Genomic DNA, 22404 nt, shown 5'->3' on the forward strand with positions numbered 1-22404 from the left:
TTAGTTTATCACCTGAAGGTGAAGTATCTTGTTCCAGGACCACCAACATTAGAAGTCATGCTGGGAAACAGCAGCGGTTAGCTGATGGGTTTGCTGTTGTTGTTATGATTAATGGAATAGTGGGCTAAAGCATCAATTCAGAATACAAGCATATGCTGAGTTATGTATTTACTACTTCTTCAGTAGCAACAGTAGTACCTCTTTCAAAAGTAGAACAGCAAAAAGCTACGAGCACAGATGTTGCAGGGGTAACTTACGATACAGCTCTCTTTAAAAGTCTCCATTGTTTAAGATCCAATCCAGTTGAGTGGTGACGACCAGTTGATTCTGAGTTTTCTTTTCAAATCATGTATTGCCATTAACATTTTATACAGTTTCAAGGGTCACATATTCATGTTCTCCCCCAGTTCAAGGCAGTGTGCATTATGTAGCCAAGGGTTATGTAACTACAGTTTCTGGAAATGGTAAACAGCTGAGACTAACCCTAAAAATAAATTCCTCTGGGATTTTTTGTGCAAAAATCCATCTGCCCTCACTGCAGGTTCATCATTATAAAAATCACTGTTTGAATCAAGCCAAGAGACAGAGAAGTCATTAGACTACCTCCTTTCTGTATTCTTCCTCTAAGCAGCTATGTATAACACTCTCCACCTGAAAGGGGTTGGGGAGGGACACACACACACTTTATTCTAGGAGCCCTTCCTAATCCTCACTACAGAATGGAAAGAGAAGTCTGGGAAAGGAGAGTTCATGTCTATCAGATTTTGGTAAAGGAGTCATAAGAGCTTTCTACATGTGCTTCTTTATAGCTAGTTCCCACTCCTTCAATGATCACAAGTCATCTTCAGGCCTCAATCCTTTGTTATTTCTACCATAGGCTGAGCAGATGTAGATATTCCTTCTTTTAGTTTTGAATAAACAAGGTGGACTTAACCTGGCCTCCAGGTTTATAGGACTGTTTTTTCCTTTGAACATTTCTGTATTTTTTGAATCCAGAGACAACTGAACTAGGGCAGGAAATAGCATGAAAAATACTTAAAAGTGATAAAAATTAATTTGGTCCTGGATGGAAGTTCAAATCTGCCATTCTTCATTGTATTGTATTCATTGAAATATCTGGAGTCTATTACTGGCTAACATTTTCTATTGTAGTTCTTATATTTTCATCTCATTACATAGAGATGAAAATGTCAAGTAAATTTAATATTAGAAACAAATATGAATTTTAACTAAGCCACATACAAGGAAAGATTATAGAAATGTCACTTATCAATCAGCACCAAGGGGCACTTCTGCATAAACCAGAAAATTGCTAAGGCGTACCTCCTTCTACTTTTCAATTAGGGGACTATCATACTCTCCCCCTATCTCAATCAAGGTCAGAGATCATGTATAAGCTCCCAACTTTCAACCACTCTCACTTCTATGGAAGAGTTTGTATAAAATAGATCAGGAAACAGAATTCATTTTGGCTGGTCAAGCCTTCTTCTTCCTAGTCACAGATAAAAGAAGCCACAAACAGAAGCTTATAGCTAAAAGTCCATGACCACCTCAAATACATACTTCATCTTGACATGATTCAATATTTTTGAGAATTCACCCATGTGGAGAACATCAGCATGAAAACAGTCACTAGTTAAAATTTCCAACTGCACTTTGCACTGTTAACTACAAATTTTGTATGTGTGTGTGTGTGTGGGGGGGGGGGGGGTGCTTCTCTTGTGGCTCAGCTGATAAAGAATCTGCCTGCAATACGGGAGACCTGGGTTTGATCCCTGGGTTGGGAAGATCTCTTGGAGAAGGGAAAGGCTACCTACTCCAGTATTCTGGCCTGGAGAATTCAGGGTTGCAGAATCAGACACAACTGAGCAACTGAACAGAACAAAATTTTTTTAATTTGTTTAAATTCCTCTCTTGGTAAGTTTTCTGTGGAAAAGGAACATTAACTGGTTAGTGGGCTTAGCTCAAAGCTCTGGAATAAGAACCCATCCAAGGCTTCTCCAATCCACTTGGAAGAAGTGAGGAAGCAAAATTTAAATCATTGAGTATTGACTTTTTATTATTAGTCACTGTTCATAATTTGTTTCAACCAAAAGACAATACACACAGCAGAATTCTAATGCATCCCATGTAAATGTTTACACCCATTTTATTCCTCACTCGCCTCGAAGACTTATCATTTAATTTTAAATTTTTTTTACATCTCAAAAATATGTCTGCAATAATTAGAACTTCATTAGCCATCCCACTTGGAAACAGCCTTTTAATATTTTTACAGTAAAGAAGATGTGATGGGGCTTAATGAAAATGTAACTTACAACATTATGAAAGAAAAGGGACTATACAGGGACACACTGGGAGTTCACAGAGGAAAGAGTTCAGAAGCTCTTTCCCATGAGGCCCCCAAAGAGAAAACAAAAACAAAAATACACAAAGCGCAACAGCAGGTTCCAAAAACAAAACAACAAGGAAAAAACCTCCAATGCTCCATCTGGAAGCCAGAATCAGCCTCGTGGAAGTTCATGAAGCAACTCTGCAAGCTGCTTCAGCCTTTTCTTCTGTTTCAATGTTTCAGGTCCTGGAACCCTGTAGATGGGACCCACTCTCTGCTATTGCTTGAAAAAAGTTATTCACTTCCAGTTCTACAAGCAGCCCCACCCTCCTGAGCAAGAGACAGTCAAAGTATTTTCAACTTCAGGACTTTCTAAGCTAGTCTCTTTAGTGATCGTCCCCGTTCCCAAACCCAAGAGCACAGACATGTACCACCTCTCCACCAACCACAGAGTACATGAATATCCACTTTTTGCTCTCTAGCTCCCTCTCTGTTTAGGACAGTGGGGATAAGATACATTCACTAGAAAAAAATCTACGCATTCAGACTTTCCTTCCCTTAGTTCTCATAGCCCGGTATTTTCCAATGCAGAAGATAATGAATTTGAGCCTCAAAAACAGTGTCCCCTCATTTCCAACCTCTTACAAGTACATAAACACAGAAAGCATGTTATATGATAGATGGAAACACTCAAACCATTAGTGCCGACAGTTTTCTCATATCAATGGGACAGACAAGGGGTACAAACGACTCTTTAACCTAGCAAGAGGGGAGAATCCTCTCCCAAATGTTATGCTGAGGAATGTTTCTTTAAATGAGAAAGACCTTAAAATGAACAGATGATCACTATACACAGCATGAAGCATTCCATGGCTGTCCAAATCACCTCAAGGTAGAGCACCGGAGCATTGGGGAAGTTTCTTGGGTAGAGCACCCTTCCTACCATTTTTTGCGATTACTTAGACGAATTATCCCTTAGGATTCCTGTGAGGGCAGGGAGGACAGAGAATAAAAACTACTCTGGAAGAGGAAGAAAAAATGAGGTAAAAGTGCTTGTGAAATTATCCAAGTAAGTGCATGTAGGCTCAACGGCTTATCACCCTAGAGTTATTAGAACAGCCATGGAAATCACTCTTTCCTCACAATGGCTCCGAAGTTGTAAATCTATCCAAATTTGCTCCCCCTTGGATGGTTTTACTAGGGAAAGAAAGAACTAAAATGTGCAAGTATTGATAGAAAGTAAAAGATCTCTCCTTTAGCATTGAGGCCAAGTGAGAGGAGAACGAATTCTGATCCTAGAAACTAAGGCACGCTGAAGCTTTCCAAGATCCTATCATTTGAAACAGTCTTCCTAACCATCAGTGTCCTAGGCAAGTCATCTGGCTGCTAGTCCTTCAATATGGTGCTTAGGTTCACTCTCTGGAATCATTTCATATTCTACACAGCACCCTTTGTGTTAAGGCCGATTTTTACTCTGTCTGGACGAACCCATGGATGATCAAATAACTCTACCTCAAAACTACATTCACCCAAGGAGACTTTGTTCTGAGAGGAGCCCCTTTTCCAGCCCCATCAGATAGCGCTGTCTTATAGCATGATCTTCAGCAGATTTCTGAGATTCAGTTTGGTTCAACTAAAGAAACTTGAGCTGGTTAACTATAGATGTGAGAGAGAAAAATAAAGCCTCAACCACAAAAAGGAATGTTAGACAAATTCTATTCAAGAAATCCACCAATATTATGTTAATCCTATCACATTTCATAGCGTTAAATACCCATCCAATGAAATCTGTCTGCAAAGAAACCTTTAAAGGTTACTTTTCATCATACAGGCAGAGCGGTTGTCTGAAACGTACACTAGTCCACACTTACTTTACTGAAAGCCATGCACAAGATAATATTCTCTTCTTGACTCAGTCAACCATTTACCCGGTAGAGTAAGTTTCAGCAAATCTTGCTCTTATATACTAAAATAAGACCAGAAAGTTCCCCCATTGGAGCCTTTAGTGCAACTCCTGCTTGTCAAATGTTAGGAATAGTCTAGCATCTGATACAGAGCTAGATTTGACAAGTCACTGAAGATTTTCAGTAAAGGCTTGGTGAAATGGAAAGGAAACAATGGATATCTGTACCCAGTTCTAGAATCAAAGCCAGAGTAGTCCTTATACTGTACTCAATACAGTAACATTTGAAAATGTTTTAAGAGCAAGGTGGGCCTGACCTTTCCTTTTCTTTAGCACATCAGAAACAGTGCCTGTGTACCTCAAGGTACAGGGTACATTCAACGTGTGCCACGGCAGCCACCTTCCCTCATGCCAGCAACTCAGTGCTAAGACCGGATACCACGAGGTCCTTTCTGAAAGCACTAGGCACTCTCACTAGCTCAAAAAGCTCCAGATCACAAGTCTTTGATGTAGATATTCATGAGACTGGCCTCTCAAGAGCAAGACCAACTTCTGAGACTCAGGAAACGATATTCCTACCCTACAGTGTCCCTGAGACTTCCTCTGACAGAGGGGACAAGGAAGCTTCAAGGCTTCGTTCCAACACCATAAAGTACAATATAGGAAAGATTTCTTTAACCGTGTGGTCTTTATTTCAGTGCCAGTGTTACAGATACAACACAAATGTTCCAGTTAGAAGAAGGAATTCAAACGGAATGCCAAGGTCCAAGCCAGGCTCAGGAAATAAAAAGGGAGGTTTGGAGTAATGGAGAAGATGACTCCAATACACTCTAGCGTGAGTCAGATACTCACTCTTCAAATGGGCAAAGGTGCTTTTGTTGAGGAGTCTGTACTTTAGAAGTGGCAAACTCCTCTTTCCACCCATTTACCATAGTTCATCAGGCAAGTTACGGGTTTAGGAGAAACTTTAAAATTTGTGGTGGAAACAGGGGCATTAATAACTATTAATATATCTTTTAGAAGTTGTCCACTTTGCACTTTAAGGGGAATCAGTTTCGAAAATCATGGAGAGAACTCATGACTACAACTAAAAGAATGGAGAGAAAGGGGAGCTGGAAGAGCCTTGGAAGTTTCTATTACAAATAGAGCACCATAACCTTCATGCCAAATCTCAACACAAGCTCTTCTTAACTGCATCTGTCCAGTGTTTACAAATAACCTCTCAAGGTCTGACCAATCCTTGGTAACAAACATACATATACATGTGTGTGTCTATGTATATACAGCAATGCACAAAAAAGGCTACCAGGAGCCTAATGCCTCTTTCAAACATCGGGGGAACCGGAAGAAAAAGGCATGGCTCCCTCATGTCCACTGTTACATTTCCATTCTGAATGCCAGATGTAAGAAGCGCCTGAAGATGGTAACCCTGCTAGTGAGGAGTAAGTACCCCACCTTGCCCAGTCCACAGAGAAACATGGCAGAAAGAAGGGGCAACTCTTTGCTGCAGAGACAGAGTGAGTGTTTTCTTGTCATGGATTCCAGTCCTCTCCTCCAGACCAGCTGCTTATTTCCTCGGGGGCCCAGGGAATGTTGATTCTGGCTGTAAATGTAGGAGGGATGGAGAAGTGCGGAAACTGGAGGAGAGGAGGAAGAGTGCAAAGTAGTCTCCAGAAGCAGCCGGCCTCAACAGTGGAGGAGAGGAGATTAGTCTTTAACAATGCTTCAAGGTCAGCAATAACTTTAGGAAAAATCCTCCTCAACAGTTCTCTTCAGTTCCTCATGCCCGTGGTACAGTTGGGGGGACTTGCCAGCGATCACAACCTCCTTCCCAGAGTTCCTTTGACTGAGTGGGATAAGAATGAGAATGGCGCTGGACCCTCATTGCCAGGACTGAGGGGGAAAGTTGTTCACCTCTGCTAGATCTTGCATTGCTGAGCCCTTGTGATTATATGTGAGCTTGATCCGCATTCGCAGCTGTTGCTGAAGAGAGGAAAAGAGAAAAAAAAAAATCACACACTGAAATAAAATCTCCAGAATCTGCAGCCTACAAATAAGACTTTTTCTTTTGTTCTGGCCACACTGGGTGGCATGTGGGATGTTAGTTCCCTGACTAGGGATCGAACCCACATTCTTTGCAGTAGAAGCATGGAGCTTCCACTGGACCACCAGGGAAGTCCTACAGACTTCTGATCACAGAAAACACAAATTATTCTGAAGCAGAATTGTCTCTTAAAAATGACACACAGGCAGACAACAACAACAACAACAAACACCTAGTACTGCAGCTACTGGCCAACGTCATGCAGTCAAGTAGAGAAAACGACCTCCAGAATGCAGTGTGGGCTTCGATCCTAGAACCACATTAACGGGACAAACCACTTGGGAGCATTTTCATAGTAACATTTGCTGAGAACTTTTCACAAGGATTCAACCCTTGTATCCAATTTTCTAGAAAAATGAGGTAAACATACTCATCTATTATACTCTACATTCAGATATACTGGATGTTTTGTCTGTAAAACTGACAGTAAATGTGAGTATCAACTTGTTTTGTTCTCAAGGCATAAAAGAAAAAAAAAAGTTAACCTATGGTAACAGGTATATTTTAAGAGAATTCAATTATACGTGCTATTTGCTTTATAAGGCAGACTTCAAACATTAATACACTAAGAAAACTTTTACTCTTTGTATCAGATCATCACAAGAATTTGTACTTATGCTTTGGGCAGACAATCAAAATACAGTGGCCAGCAGAGGCGAACCAAGGTGTTTTAAGAGGAGGAAATCATACTGGTATTTATGAGACACTACTAGAGATCTCTCAGAAGTCTCTAGAAATCCTCGGAACCATTTTCAAAAACTGCTGAGACCGGGTCAACTGATCAATAAGTGGAGCCGATATACTTCTCTGAGAAGATGTAATAAAATATTGCTTACTTTCAGGTGTTTGACGTTGTTTTTCATTTGGCTGCCTCATTAAAAATGTCTCCGCTTCTGCTGTGCATACTTAATAATTACCAGAGTAAATGTGAGTATCTGGTTTAACCAATGCTCTCAACTCCAGACAACTACTAGTGTAAAGACTAAAATGTGTAAGCTTTCCACCCTCACCATGCAAAAACTAGACCTTTAAGCCTCTCAATAGAGAAATATTTAAATGTGTATTTTAATAAGATGCCATTAAATCATTTCATGTGTCCAGGCTTCACTTATTGTCTACAAAAGAACAAGGAGGTTAAGACCAGACATTTTAATAGATATCTTTTCTGCTCTGAGTGAAAAAAAAAAAAAACTTAAGAGAAACAAAGTAAATTTTATTTTAGGGAAACACTTATGTCTTGCTCAGATACTATCTTTGAATGTGGTACTCACCTTCTGTGGGTTCAGAACTTTAATGACCTGTGTGATGGTCCCCGTGTTAAATGCTGGGACGATGCTGCTGCTAGGAGACAGAAGCTGCAGCTGGAATGTCTGGGAGTAGGGTAGGGGGGAGACAAAGGGCACTCTTCAGAAAATACACTTAATACTATGTCAGAGATGTTAACAAGTCTAGTCAGACACCCAGATGATGCTTCAAGTAACCAATATACCTACTACTAAATTCTATTTGTTTTCCAGATAATCAGCAATTCCCAGCATGTGGACTATCGCTTCATGATATTTATAAAACGCTATTGTTTCTAGCAACAAGCTACCTTCTCCTTTCTGGTAGAAGCAACTTTAGCCAAGCACTTTTCAAAAGGTAAATAAATCTTGTTCTAGTAGCCTCACTGAACAGTAACTGATCAACTATGTAGGTGAAAAAACAAACAAAAAACCCGGGTGCCTGTGGCTAAAAAAAAACTAGAAAGAAATGAAAAGGATTCTAAAAATAGTAAACCAGCACACTAGTCACCAAAAACAAGCCTTCATGCTTTTGTGTATTTGGACGGTTGAGGTCAGCGACTTGAACTTTGTTTTCTAAAGCCTATATAATCTGGAATGTGTCAGGGGTCACTCCTACATGACGGAGGTGCAGGAGAGGCTGAAAAGAGCCAGCTTGTTCACACGGATGTGAAACACCTTAGGGTCTCCACACTGAAACACCACAAGTCCTAGCAGAAAAATTACGTGCAGAACTAGCCTGTACAGTGAAAGACCTGAAAAAGCAAACACCGTAATTTGTTGAGTGCTGGTAGATTTGTTTGTGTGTTTACAGGGAAGAGAGATAAAAGTGCTATGAGCAAGATAGGTAAATCATAGTTAGCCCAGTAAAGTATATATGTCGATATATATCTATGTGTCGCTATTTTATAGACTAGGATTTTTTTTTTTAATTTCCTAAAGTTTAGTCTCCTAAAATATTGGAAAGGAGAATGAGAGAGAGAGAAAGAGAGAGAAGAGGGGCAGAGGAAGAAGGGAAGGGAGGGAGAGAAAAGCGAGAAGGGCAAAGGGGAAAGAAAGCGTGGAGGGAGGAGAGAAAGAAGCGAGGAAGGTCCATGGTATACCTGCAATGGGACTTACAAGTCTACTGTCAAGAATTACACAAACTACCATTTGTTTGTTTACATTTAATTGATCAGTATTAGATGCCATCAACTATAATCCACATCATTATTTTATACACCGCTGAGAGAAAGGCTGCCAATGAAACTATGACAAGAGCATCATTCAAAATATACCCCATAGTGATGAAAACTATTTGCAGGGCAGGAATGGCGATACCAATGTAGAGAACAAATTTGTGGACTCAGGGAGGCAAGAAGAGGGTGGGAAGGATTGAGAGAGTAGTACTGACACATATACACTGCCACATATAAAGCAGATAGCCAGTGGCAAGCTGCTGAATAGCACAGGGAGTTTCGCTTGGTGCTCTGTGATGACCCAGATGGGTGGAGTGAGGGGAGGGTGAGAGGGAAGCTCAAGACAGAGGGGATATATGTATACTTATAGCCAAAATTCACGTTGTTATACAGCGGAAACTAACACAACATTGTAAAGCAATTATACTCCAATTAAAAATTTTTTTAAAAAATAAAATATACCTCAATTTCAGAAGTAACAAAAAGCAAAATCAGTATTAGTAGAATCTATGAAATACAATGTTTTGAAGTTCCACATACATCATAATATGCAAATAGGCATTGTATAGTACAGCACCAAGAATAAGGCCATGCTTTAAACCAGAGGGGGTATGCGTTAAAGCGGCAGCCTAAAGTAATAAGTATAAAACCCTAATTTGTAGAAGCTAACAAACACATGAAAAGAGCTTAAAACAAGACAGTACCTGGCACATAAAACTCATTTATTCCTCAAAGAAACCCTATGAAGTAGATATCATGATGACAGGCCCCCTTTGCAAATAAACAAACTGAGGCATAATGATTAAGTAAGCTGCTTAATGTCATACAACTAGTATTGAAACCACTAACTCTACTGCTTCTAAAACATCTACATTTTTCTAACTCCTAAAAATGGAAGTAAAGACAGATGCAAAGGCAGTAGTAACCACAAATAAAAGGTCTTCAATTTCCAAAACTGTGTTGTCTGAATGTCATACCTCACAAGTGACTGAAAAGATTCATTTAGCCTAATCTATCTCAGGGGTTGGTAAAATATGGTCCATGGGCCAAGAATGAACCCACACCTGTTTCTGCAAGTGTTTCACTGGAACAGAGCCATGCGCCTTTATGTATCATCACAGTACTGGCACTTTGACAGCATATAGCCTGAAATACTTACTATCTCATTGTTTACAGATAAATCTTGCCCACTCTTCATTCTCAATTCTCCTTTTTCAAAACTTTTCATAATTCAACAATGAACATAAACACTCCTTAAACTAAGAACTGGTATAAACAAAACTTCAATTTACAGAAGCGAGCAGTCATTGCATCAATAGTTAGCTAGATGTTAATGAAGGAGGAATGTTTCTCCCACTTACACTATCAAGGGACAAAAGCTTTAAATATGATCCAGTGACTAGAAGAGAATACCAAATACATGAAGTCTCTCATCTTGATTGAACTTTAATTCCATGTTAGAATTTCTGTTTCTTAGGTCTTCACCACTGTATTACTGAACCCCAATCTATCCTCAATACCCTGAGCATTAATGAACCACCTTGTAGAATTCTACTCTCTAACTACTTTTAGACTGTACTTCCTTTATCCTATAATACTAATTGTAAGAATATTTATGACTAAGCAAAAGTATTCATTAAAAATGACACGCTCCAATGGACCATAACAGTTACATTACTGTTAGTTTGAGTTGAATCTGCAAATTTAATCTCTAGGCACTAAAATATATCCCTTACCAAAAGCATAAAAAAATAATCAACAATTTTTAATTCAAGGATAAAGGCCAAGAAGACAATTATAGTACCTTTGGTACTGCAGCCTGGAAAACAAAGTCCGTCATGTCCAGCTCTGTGCTGTTGGAGGCCTGTATCGTGATCACGGTGACACTGGGGTTGGTGTTGGACCGTTCAAAGGTGAACTCAATCTTCAAGCCATTCTTACTGTACGCTGTGATGGAGGGGATGCCTGGGAGAGCACAGGAACGTCAGTCGAGTTGCAGTCAGCCCAAGGCTTTCCAAATCACTACCTCCTTTCTTCAATAACTACTTCTCATAGGTCTAATGATGATAACACCAATAACAGTACCTGTAGCAATGTCATTGAAGAGAGGCTGTGATGAAAGCCCATCCAACAAGAAGGGGGGCTGGGATATCTGTGGGACTGAGGCAGGGGCAGGAGCAGCAGCTGGAGCACCTAAATGACACATCCCACAGTTAAGTCAATTTTAGCTGACAAATCCCACCAAGAGAACACAAGAAAATTACCATGATCTCAAATTAAGGGGAGGAGGCTTTAAACAATTTGCCTTAAGCATGAACCATAAAAATAAAGAATTAAAAATTTCAAATACTTTAAAATGAGTAACTTCTGTTCACTAAAAAATATCATCAAAAAATGGACCAAAGGCAGAAGAAAGTGTATGTATGCTACAAAATAACAAATGGACGAGTATCCAAAACTATAAATACCTTCTACAAGTCAATAAAGATAACCCAATTTAAAAGTGGTAAGAGAAATGTACAAGAAAAAAAAGAGAGAGAAATGTACAAGCAATTCACAGAAGAAATACGAATGAAAAGGGACTATTACGAAAAGAGATGCTCAAATTTATGAGTAATGAGGAAAGGGAATTTACAACCATGATGAGGTGCTACTTCACATCTCCCCAGCGTGGTGAATATTTCAGTGTCTGCTAACACCAGATACTGGTAAGACTATGGAGCAATGGGGAATTCTAATCTCTGCCATAGGGTTGTAAACTGGAGAACAATTTGGCAGTAGCAGAGTTGAATACAGGCTTTCCTGGTGGATCAGCAGTAAAGAATCCTCCTGCAATGCAGGCGATGTGGGTTGGATCCCTGAGTCAGGAAGATGCTCTGGAGAAGGAAATGACAATTCACTCCAGTCTTCTTGCCTGAGAAATACTATGGACAGAGGAGCTACAGTCCATGGGGTCGCCAAAGAGTCAGACACAACTTGGCAACTAAACAACAACAGAGTTGAATACAAGTATATCCTTAAAATAAAGGTATCAAGTGCAAAACTAACAAAATTTCAGGCTGGGTAAGACTTTGCTGTGAGGGGCTGTCTTGTCCACTGTAGGATTCAGCACTACTGGCATCCTCTCAGTTCTGACAACCAAAAGTATCTTCAGACACTGCCAATCCCTGGTGGGCAAAATCTCCCCCAGTTGAGATCCACTGCCTTTCTTAGGAATGCTTTGATTCGTGCATATTTACACAGGCAGACATATACAGAAAGTGTGCAGGGCAAGGTAATTTCTAACAATGAAATTCTAGAAACAATCAAAATGTTCACCATCAAAATAATGGGTAAGTAAATTGTGGTAGACTGACAAAATAAGATACTATTCATTGTCTGTTGTTGTTTTTTAGTCATTAAGTCATGTCCAACTCTTTGCAACCCCATGAACTGTAGCCCACCAGGCTCCTCTGTCCATGGGATTTCCCAGGCAAGAATACCGGAGTGGGTTGCCATTTCCTTCTCCAATGCAGGAAAGTGAAAAGTGACAGTGAAGTCGCTCAGTCATGTCCAACTCTTAGCGACCTCGTGGACTGCAGCCTACCAGGCTTCTCCGTCCATGGGATTTCCCAGGCACGAGTACTGGAGTGGGGTGCCATTGCCTTCTCCGTTTCAACTGTTAGGGTATTCTTAAAAATATGTAATATTTATGACTATACAGTGAAATTCATAGACATTGAGGAAAAGGTTAGTAACATTTACCAAGTGCCTACTATGTGTCATGCATGCACTAAGTCACTATTCCTCACAAATACCCTATGATGATAAAAATCATTCTTATTTTAAATAGATTCAGAAAGAGTAAGCCTAACTTAACTGAGCCCAAGAATGTAAACCCAAAATAAATTTGGGCAAATATATGTAATAATAATATTTACTGAGGCATCAGTTATGATAAGAAAAATCTGGAAACAAGCAAAATGCCCAATAGTAAGGAATTAAATAAATAATGGTTAAACTTATCAAAATATTAGACAACCATTCAAAATTATAATTGTGAAGATTATACACTAACATGAAAATGCTAATATGTTAATAAGTAAAGCACATAATCTATACACTGTGCTTTGGCTTTTTGTTTATTTGGCCTCGCTACACAGCCTGTGGGATCCCAGCTCCCTGACCAGGGATTGAACCCGGGCACACGGCAGTGAAACACAAGAGTCCTAACCACTGGGCTGCCAGGAAGGTCCCCACACACTGTGTTTTAAACATGGGGTTGCTCTTGCTTTTCCATATATCCAGGACAGCTTTGGTATCCCGGGATTTGAAACTGCCTGTGAATGGCCCGAAGCACATGACAAGCAATATTTTGAAATTTTGTTAAGACATAAATATAAACCATAGGTTCTGGGAGGCAGCTATGTTAGGAAAAAACCATTAAGCCTGTGATAGCCACTTTAGTTAAGCATCCAACATCCTTAAGCTATAGCCGTTTTCCACTCAAGGTCATGTATACTGTAACTCTCCATCCATTTCACTTTTAGAGAAGTCACTTAAGACAGAAATTATATGCTACAGTGATATCCTTGGATTCTCCTGATCTCCTATGTTTACAGTATCTCTGAATACACTAACTATAAATGTCTACTACATGTAAATAAAGATAAGATATCCCCAAATGAAATGTTATGTTTGAATATTATAATCCTGGATAATTTTATCCTTCCATTGCTTTAACACAAAGGGGGAGAAGGAAGGAGGAAAACAGGATCTTTCCACTCTCCACAAACGGCCACGGCTCTTGGAAACTAACCATGAGTACAAAGAAACCTAAGAAAAAGTAATGTATTTCTTGGGATATGCTTCTTTTCTAGCCTGAGACTGTCCTTTCTGTCTTAAAACACTGTGGGTAATTTACTCTCCAAAAATTAAAAATTAGACTTTGAGGAATCTCTATGAATTACCTGTATAGTATTAGTATGGCAACATAGCCCAGATGTTGTGAAGATTCTTGCTTTTTTTCTGCTTACCCTCTCCCATCTTCAACTGTCTCATGTGCTAGACAGAAAGTCTACATTCAATGTAGCTTTTCCCTAAGGCCCTTATCCCTGGAAAAGTGAGAAATTAACTCTAGTCTGGCCTCACCTGTAAGGTTGATGTCTCCCAGCAAATCAAGAAGCTCTCCACCAGCAGAAGCTGGTTTGCTTGTAGGTGCAGTTGGAATAACAGGTGTTATGTCATTTCCTCCCAACAAATCCAATAAATCATTGGCCTAAACAAAGAAATAATATCTTATTGTCACTGTCTGATCTGTTATCCAACACAAAGCCCTTTCAATACTTAAAAATAGGGAACAGAATTATCAATCAACCCAGGAAGACTGAAGGGAATCACCTAAGAGACAGGGTCTAAGCAACCAAAAGATCATGAAGATAAGCAAGGGAAAAGCTACCTGGTTGGTGGGCTGTGGCCCAGAGGGCGGTGGCTTTGTCTCTAGAGGAGTTGGGTCTGTCTCTCCATTTGTCTGTACAATCTCAGTAGGGCCATTTGTGGTCACTTTCTCCATGACAGGCATTCTCTCAAGCAGGGCAGACCTGGAAGAATCTGAAGTGGTTAAATTCTAGGCAGTTAACCTAGATTCCCTACCCAAAACAATCACTGTTAACTATACTCCAGCCAAATGTGGAGAGACATCTCCCCTCCTCACATCCCAACACATATACTAAAATAGAAGCTGGATTACAAGAATACATGACCTACATTCCTGATTGGATTAAGGGCATGCAGGAAACCCTGAATGGACAAACTGTCCATCCAAATCCCGAGAGCCTGAGAATTCTCAGTGACAGAGAAAATGTAATGAAAGAAAGGTAAACAAGTACATATTAGCAGTTTCCAATCAAGAAGATACTGCACAACAGAAAGGGGAAAAAAGATATACACAATGGTAATAGTAATGATATCTCAATGAGATTCTCCTGAGATAAAACAACTCTCACTTCTTCACCAAATAAAATGGAAATGAAGAAAACTTTCCTTACCAAAAGGAAGGGGAAAAGGGCACTAAAAGAACACAGTTCGCTTATTTCTTTAGAGGCTAGGCAGAACAGAAGACGAACAAAACACAAATAGCCAAGCAGTGAGAACTCAACGGGGTTGTGAAGTCCCGCCAATAAAGCATGAGTGATGAAACTCCTTTACAGGTTACCATGACAAAGTGTTCGGGATGCTAAGAGGCACATGCACTGTTTTGTTTCTTTTACTTACCTCATATGGTCATATTTCTTAAAAAGTGCATTATATTCTACTGCCCTCTGCTGGAGTTCCACATCAATGCTGCTTCCATAGATGGAAACCACTTTCTTAATTCGGCTTTGGGGTAAAATGACAAACAAATTCAAACATCCAAAAGAAAATACATAAACAAGCAGAAAGAATAGTGTTTAAAACAGAGGTTTCTGGTTAAAATTTTGAAGTGTTCATCTTTTCTTAATGTACATAATTTTTCAAAAACAAAAGACCTTTCCTTTACAGTCATCTAACAGATAGCTCAAGACATCAGAATTTATTCGAGTTCTAATGCTAGATTTTGTCTGTTGAATATCTCATACCCTAAAATTTGATAAACAAAAGTACCAATTATTAATTTGCTACAAAACAATAAATTTATAGTGTTCATTCCCTTCTTTAATAACTTTACAGTAATAAGCTTTTATCAACAAAAGGGTCATAGCATCAGACTTTTATAAGCAAAGTGTCATTGCCTAACACCAAATTCTTATACTTCACAATTTAAACGGTAAAAATTATCATTATTCACGAGGCTTTACATTAAAAACAAAAGCAGAAGGTCTGAGAGAACCAAGTTTGTATTAAACATGCTTGGGTGGGAAACTGACCCAAGAATTGAGTTTCATTCAAAACAGTGCTTTTAAAAAAAAAGCAAAATTTAAAGATTTAAACACCAAAATGATTTTCTTCCAATTCAGATATCTCAAGATTATAATAAACCAGAACCCTTACATGGGAAAATAACGTCAGTACTTTAAAAAAGAAAACAGGCAACAGATACCTGATTTTAAAAACATTAGTTTTTACCTTCAAATTAAGCAGTGGTGGGATGAAGGGATGACAGGGAGCAAAGTATAGATATAATAAGGATTAACCATAAAGTGATGACTGTTATTCAGGAATAACAGGTATAGGCAGTTGATTTTACTATTCTACTTTTGCCTTTGCTTGAAATTTCCCAAAATAAAAAGTTTTTAAAATGACAAAACATGTTCACCCTACTTTTTCTCCATACTCACTTTACAGTACAGGTGAATCGAGTAGAAAGCTTCATAATGGCAGTGAGGGCATAACCTCGTGTCACAGAGGTGGACATATTAGATATTAGGACACTTTCTAAAATATCCAACACTTCATCCTCTGTTACCTGGGGAGAAAAAATGGAAACATGACACTCTCACTTTTTAGCCAGAAGGCAAGAGAAACAATGTAAGTCATTATGATGGGGTGGGGAGAGAGTCCTAAAGGTGATTTTCAAATCTCACAATGGCCCAGTAGGTTCCAACTGAAAAATGAACAAGTTTTACAATGAATCTATAATTCTGCCATTGCTTCTTTAAAAGGTTTTCAAGGAATTGACTTCAGCTCATTAAACACTACTCTTAAAACCAAAAACACTGTCTTCCCTCTTCTTAACAAAGAGTGACAAAGGGTACCTGAATAGGCTCTTCCTCTTCACATTGGCCAGATACAAGAAGATCTCCATATTCACCTATACACCATGCAGCGACTTGCACCAAAGGTTGCTGTCAGAAGAAAGTCACAGTTGTCAAAGATTTTTATCCTTTAAAGGATTAATACAAATCATAGGTCATCCAACCATAAAGGTCACAACTGAAGCACCTCTAAGAGCGATAGTAATAAGAACATATCAGAAAAATAAAGGCAATTTCCCCCTTTAAAGTAAAAGTACTTACCTGAGAATAATCACCAAGAATTGCTTTGTACAAGCGCTGGACAGTATAGGCATGCATCTCCACGCTATTGGTTATTAACTGGATCAAGTTGGGAACGGCATCATCACGAACATAACTTCCTGCCTAAAAGGAAATGCAGACAGTTACCCCAAGAAACACACGGTAATAAGAAAAGTCAGCTAATGTTGTTGGTGCTCAGAGGAGACTACTACAAAACGCCCTCCCAGATAAAGTTGTTTCCAATTCTCATGTTGAGAAGCAGCTCAAATTTCAAAGTCATATTTAAATGAATATTCTAAGTTCTAAGGTTTCATAAAGAGATAAAATCTTCCCTTTGTCCAAAGTAAAATTAAAATATAAAGGTTTAGAATTTCAAGAATGGCCCTTTCTACTCAAAACAGATAGTCTACTAATGCAAAACTGTAAGAAATACATTTACTGGGAACTTAATTACAACAACTTCCTTCCCACAACTCCTCAACACAGGTATTAAAAGGATACAAGCTGGCTATGGTAGTCACACTACTCTGGGGGAAGGAGAAAGGGCTGTATATTAACAGTTCAAAAAGGCTTAATAAAGTAAGATAAAACTGAAATAAACAGTAACTTTCTAAAAATCAGAATTTCTTTAAAACATAACAGTCCTTCAAAAACTAGAGTTTATAAATACAGAACCAATACGTAGCCCGAGGAACGGGAAGTATTTTTTATTTCATTATCCACACCTCAAAACAAAAACAAAAACAAAAATGATTCTTTATTGTCCTGTTGACAAATGGAATCTGAGATTTACCACCATGGAGACAAAGTAAAGCTATTTAACCTATGAGGAAACTAAATTTTGGCCTCACAAGAGCATTATGGTAACCAAGCTGCACAGGATATACAAACTGTGGAAGCTGTGCCCACCTTGGTCAACCTCCCATTATTGGATAGAAGAGTGGATCTGATTTACAGGACCAAGACCTGGCCTACACACGTGTACTTTGAAGATGAAACAGAAAAAAAAAAAAGAAAAAAATCCCAGATGGGTAGGATACCCACTCCTGTTAAGAAACACAAAGATGGAGGGAGAAGTTTGGGGAAACTGGCAGAAAGGAAAGGTAAGACACTAAAAAGCAGGTAATTAGTGGTGTGACTTAGATATTTATATTCGTCCCTAATGGGAAAAAAGCAGAATGTTTTTATGAGAAAGCATCAACACAATCTAATTGACATTTACAGACCATGTCATAAACAACAGCATATATATTCTTCTCAAGCTCACATGGAGCATTCATCAAGACAGATCACATTCTGGGCCATTAAGAATATCTTAAATTTAAAAGAACAGAAATCATACAAAATTAAACTAGAAATAAGCAATACAAAGATAGCTGAAAAGTCCCCAAATATTTGGAGATTAAACAACACACTACTAAATAATACAAGAGTCAAATAAAACATCAGGAACAGAAAACTACAGACCAGTATCTCATGAACACAGGTGCAAATATCCTTAAAATTTCAACAAATCAAATCTAATAATGTATTCAAGAAAACTATACACCACAACCAATCCCATAAATCTGGGATTTATTCCAGATATGGAAGGCTGATTCAACATTCAAAATTCAATTAATGCAAGCCAACTAAACTTCAATTAAATAAATAATTTTTAAAAATCAATTAATGTAACCTAGCACATCAACAGGCTAACTAAGAAAAGGCATATAATTATATGATAAGAGAATATAAACTAACTGGAAAAATGAGAAGTTGGAGCATTTTCTTAAAGAAAGGTTTTGACTTCCCTGGTGGCCCACTCGTTAAGACTCTGCAAATCCACTGCAGAGAGCATGGGTTCGATCCCTGGTCTGGGAACTAAGATCCAGCATGCTACACAGTTCAGCCAAAACAAAACTAAACAAAGCTTCCCAATGATTTCCCATCATATTCAGAATAAAATCCTAACTCCTGTGAGGCCTATAGAACCTAGCCCCTGCCTCAAACCACTCTCTGCCGCTTTCAGTCTACTGGCTGCACCAGCCTTCTTGATGCTCTCCAAACACGTTAAGCTTGTTACCTACCCTAGTGCTTTGCAACACCAACTGTTCCTTCTGGTTTGTACACTCTTCTCCCAAATCTTTGCACAGCTCACCACTTTACCAAGTTCTCTACTCAAATATTACCTCCTCTGAGTGACCTGCCCTGACTATTCTACCCAAGAACCTGGCCCACTGCCCCATATCCCATTCTCCTCTGTCATCACTATAGTTCCTCATGATGCTCTAGCATTTTTCACAGTATTCCCCCCTGCCTGACAGGAGTATCCCTCTTTCCCCATGAATTTCCCATCTTCCCCACTAGAACATAAGCTGCATGAGAATAAGAACTTTGTCTGTCTCATTAACTGATACATCCAGCACTTAGTACACACTTACCTAAAGAAACTACTTACCGTTGTCAGAACACGCATAATCGTGTCTATGTGCCACCGTTTGGAAGGTGCATACCTGAGAAAATAATGGCACAGGTGAAAAAACTGAACCTGTAAATTAAGCTCTGCTCAGTGACTTTCATGGAGAAGGAAATGGCAACCCACTCCAGTACTCTTGCCGGGAAAATTCCATGGATGGGAGAGCCTGTAGTCTACAGTCCATGGGGTCGCAAAGAGTCGGACACGACTGAGCGACTTCACTTTCTTTCTTTCTATAGTTCCTTTTGGAGAAGGAAATGGCAACCCACTCCAGTGTTCTTGCCTGGAGAATCCCATGGACACAGGGGTCTGGTCGGCTACAGTCTATGAGGTTGCAAAGAGTTGGACATGACTAAGCAACACACACACACACACACACACACACACACACACTGACTTTCAAAACTCCTGTCCTATATATATTGCAAAGAGTTGGACATGACTAAGCAACACACACACACACACACACACACACAGTGACTTTCAAAACTCCTGTCCTATATATATTGCAAAGAGTTGGACATGACTAAGCAACACACACACACACACACACACACACACAGAGTGACTTTCAAAACTCCTGTCCTATAGTCTTGAGGTTCACAGGTTAAGGGGCTGTGTCTGGATACATTTTACCTTCAAAACTACCAGCAATTAAACTGGCACCAATTCCCATTTCAATGGGTGGTGAAACAGTACATGGTCAAATTCAGATGTAAATACTGCAATAGAAGTTGCTGAGTTAAGAACTGAGGACTCTCTCTCCAGTTTTTTTCTTAGAAAACAAATCATAAAGTCAGGACAGGAGAGTACAGAGAAGAAACAAGAAAGAGCACTGTTTCCAGACCCAGGTAACGCCAGGACTAGGAACTTGCCTCCCCTTCAATTCACAGTGAAAAGAGAAGAAATAACCACACTATCAAAATCCTGAGGACTTCATCCCATAAAGTTTTACACAGAACCATAATTCAAATGTTATAACTTTTCTATTCTCTTCATTAAAAGGGAATCATAGAAGAGAGGTTAAAGAACAGATACAAGAGGAGATTTTATAAAAGTAGGATTATTTTGGTCTTAGTATAATGCTTAACATAAATACTGACTAGAATGACCTTCTCAAACCCAATTTCTAATGGGAAGCCTGAAATAAATGTTACATGTTTAAACATGTTTACAACATTTCCTTCATGTTTTAAAGATGCTTTCCAAAAAGTTCCAAGCATTTTTTACCAATGAATGTAAAAATTAAATCTTACTTTTCTGCAGCAAGGAAGATTCCAGATGCACAGTCTGCTTTAAATTCTGGCTCACATGAATCCAGAAAATAAAGTAACTCCTTCATCATGCCTCGAATATTATTCCCATTTACCAGAGCAAAACTCAATTCCATTGCACGCCTTCCATGGAGAGAGGGAAAAAAAGTTATGATATTTACAGTGGGAATGAAACAAAGACCCAGGTATGTTGTCCCTGAACACCAAGCACCAGTGGATGTATTGACATCGTTGCATGATCTTTGCAATCCCAATTTTTGCACACGAGATAACCGAAGTTAACAAAATTATTTTGAACTTTCATCAATGCTTTTCTTCAAAAATTCCCAAAAGATACACACTACTAAAGACAGTTTGGATTCAACAGTCTATTGAAGCTGATATTTAGAATACCTAAAAGGCTCAAAAAGAGAGGCAAAGAAATTAATACTCAAAGATACTATCTCTCTGCATCAACAGTTAAAAATGTGATATATTGTCACCAAACTCTTTTACTACATCCACTTCAGCCCAAAGATGATGTGACATACATCGAAAGGTATACAGCTGATTAGAATAAAAACAAACCCTGCGGGCTAAGTGAAATAAGTTAGAGAAAGACAAATATTGTCTGCTATCACTTATATGTAGAAGCTAAAAAAGCTGAATGCATAGAAATACAACTAGAATGGTGGTTACCACGGTCTGTGGGGTGGGAAAAATAGGGAGATATTGGTCAAAGAGCATGAACTTCCACGTGTAAGATAAACAGGTTCTGGAGATTTAATGTACAGCATAATGGCTATTGTTAATAATGATGTATTAATAAACTTGAAAGCTGCTTAGAGAGTAGATTTTAAATATTTTCACCACAAAAAAGAAATGGTACTTATGTGATATGCTGCGGGAATTGACTAACGCTAGAGTGAAAATCATTTTGCAATAAGGTGTGACAAATGCAATGTGATGCACATCTTAGACTCATATAATTATATACCAATAAAGCTGGAAAGAAAAACTAAAAAAGACAGTCAGAGCCATGAAAAGGAAAAAACAATATGTGCTATGAGAGCAAACAGGAGTTTCTATAATAGCACCACCATGACTTGAGTTTTAGCAAACTCCGGGAGACAGTCCATGAGCTTGCAAAGAGTTGGACATGACTGGGCGACTGAACAGTAACAACAAATAGCTGCCTATCAAACTTGGCAACCAAGGTAAATATGGATATGCTAGTTACTACACGCATCTTTTCATATTTGGTCAATAATGTCAAACCATGGCATATAATTTACTTCCAAAAATACCAATTTAATAAGATGAAAATACTTTCATCTTAATCTACAAGCAACAAAAACTCAATCCTTACAGAAATGCAATAATAGCTCATTCTTACACAGTGCTTAAGTGCTTCACGTATGTTACTCCAGTTAATCCCGCATAACCTTTGGAAGTGGGTGCTCCTGTATCTACACTGTATATGGAGACAACCGAGCACAGAAAGACTAAGTAACCAGACCAAGCTTATTAACGGCAGAGCTAGGATTTGAAATGAGGCCTTCTGGCTCCAGAGTCTCAGCTGCTAGGCTATATAACCTGTCAAAAGACCCAGGTTTTACTTTTGAAATGCAAAGCCCAGTCAAGAGCTATAGATAAACAACACAATAGGAGTCAGAAAGTCTGATTTCTATTCCAAGGTCTGCCTTGTCAAGGGGTAAGCTTTAGAGTTAAGTCATTTGATTCCTTTGGGACTGTACTTTAATCTGTTAACTGAGGAGAGAAGTAATTGCCTAGTTTCTCTTACTGGTTTGCTCTGAGAACCAACTGAGAGGGTGCTTATAAATCCTTCACAAAGCTTTATATAAAAGTCATTATTACTGAGACCAGGTCTTATTTTTAGTTTGCCCAAGCACTTAACAC

The 22404-nt window shown here is 38.8% G+C and overlaps 1 protein-coding gene across 1 annotated transcript in view; it reads right to left on the minus strand.

The window, feature by feature from the left end:
- Positions 1-2032: 2032 nt before the first annotated feature.
- Positions 2033-22404, minus strand: part of AP1G1 (adaptor related protein complex 1 subunit gamma 1) — a 90500-nt gene continuing 70128 nt past the window's right edge. Inside the window, exons 14-24 of the mRNA XM_043434937.1 lie at positions 19214-19268; positions 16774-16896; positions 16513-16602; positions 16096-16223; positions 15053-15157; positions 14238-14379; positions 13931-14057; positions 10886-10993; positions 10605-10765; positions 7611-7709; positions 2033-6218 (exon numbers count right to left, since the gene is read on the minus strand). Coding sequence (XP_043290872.1) covers positions 6117-6218; positions 7611-7709; positions 10605-10765; positions 10886-10993; positions 13931-14057; positions 14238-14379; positions 15053-15157; positions 16096-16223; positions 16513-16602; positions 16774-16896; positions 19214-19268 — 1240 coding nt within the window. The 3' untranslated portion in view covers positions 2033-6116. The remainder of the gene's footprint in view (positions 6219-7610; positions 7710-10604; positions 10766-10885; positions 10994-13930; positions 14058-14237; positions 14380-15052; positions 15158-16095; positions 16224-16512; positions 16603-16773; positions 16897-19213; positions 19269-22404) is intronic.

This window comes from Cervus canadensis, chromosome 18, assembly GCF_019320065.1.
Source record: "Cervus canadensis isolate Bull #8, Minnesota chromosome 18, ASM1932006v1, whole genome shotgun sequence".
In the NCBI taxonomy this organism is placed as follows: domain Eukaryota; kingdom Metazoa; phylum Chordata; class Mammalia; order Artiodactyla; family Cervidae; genus Cervus; species Cervus canadensis.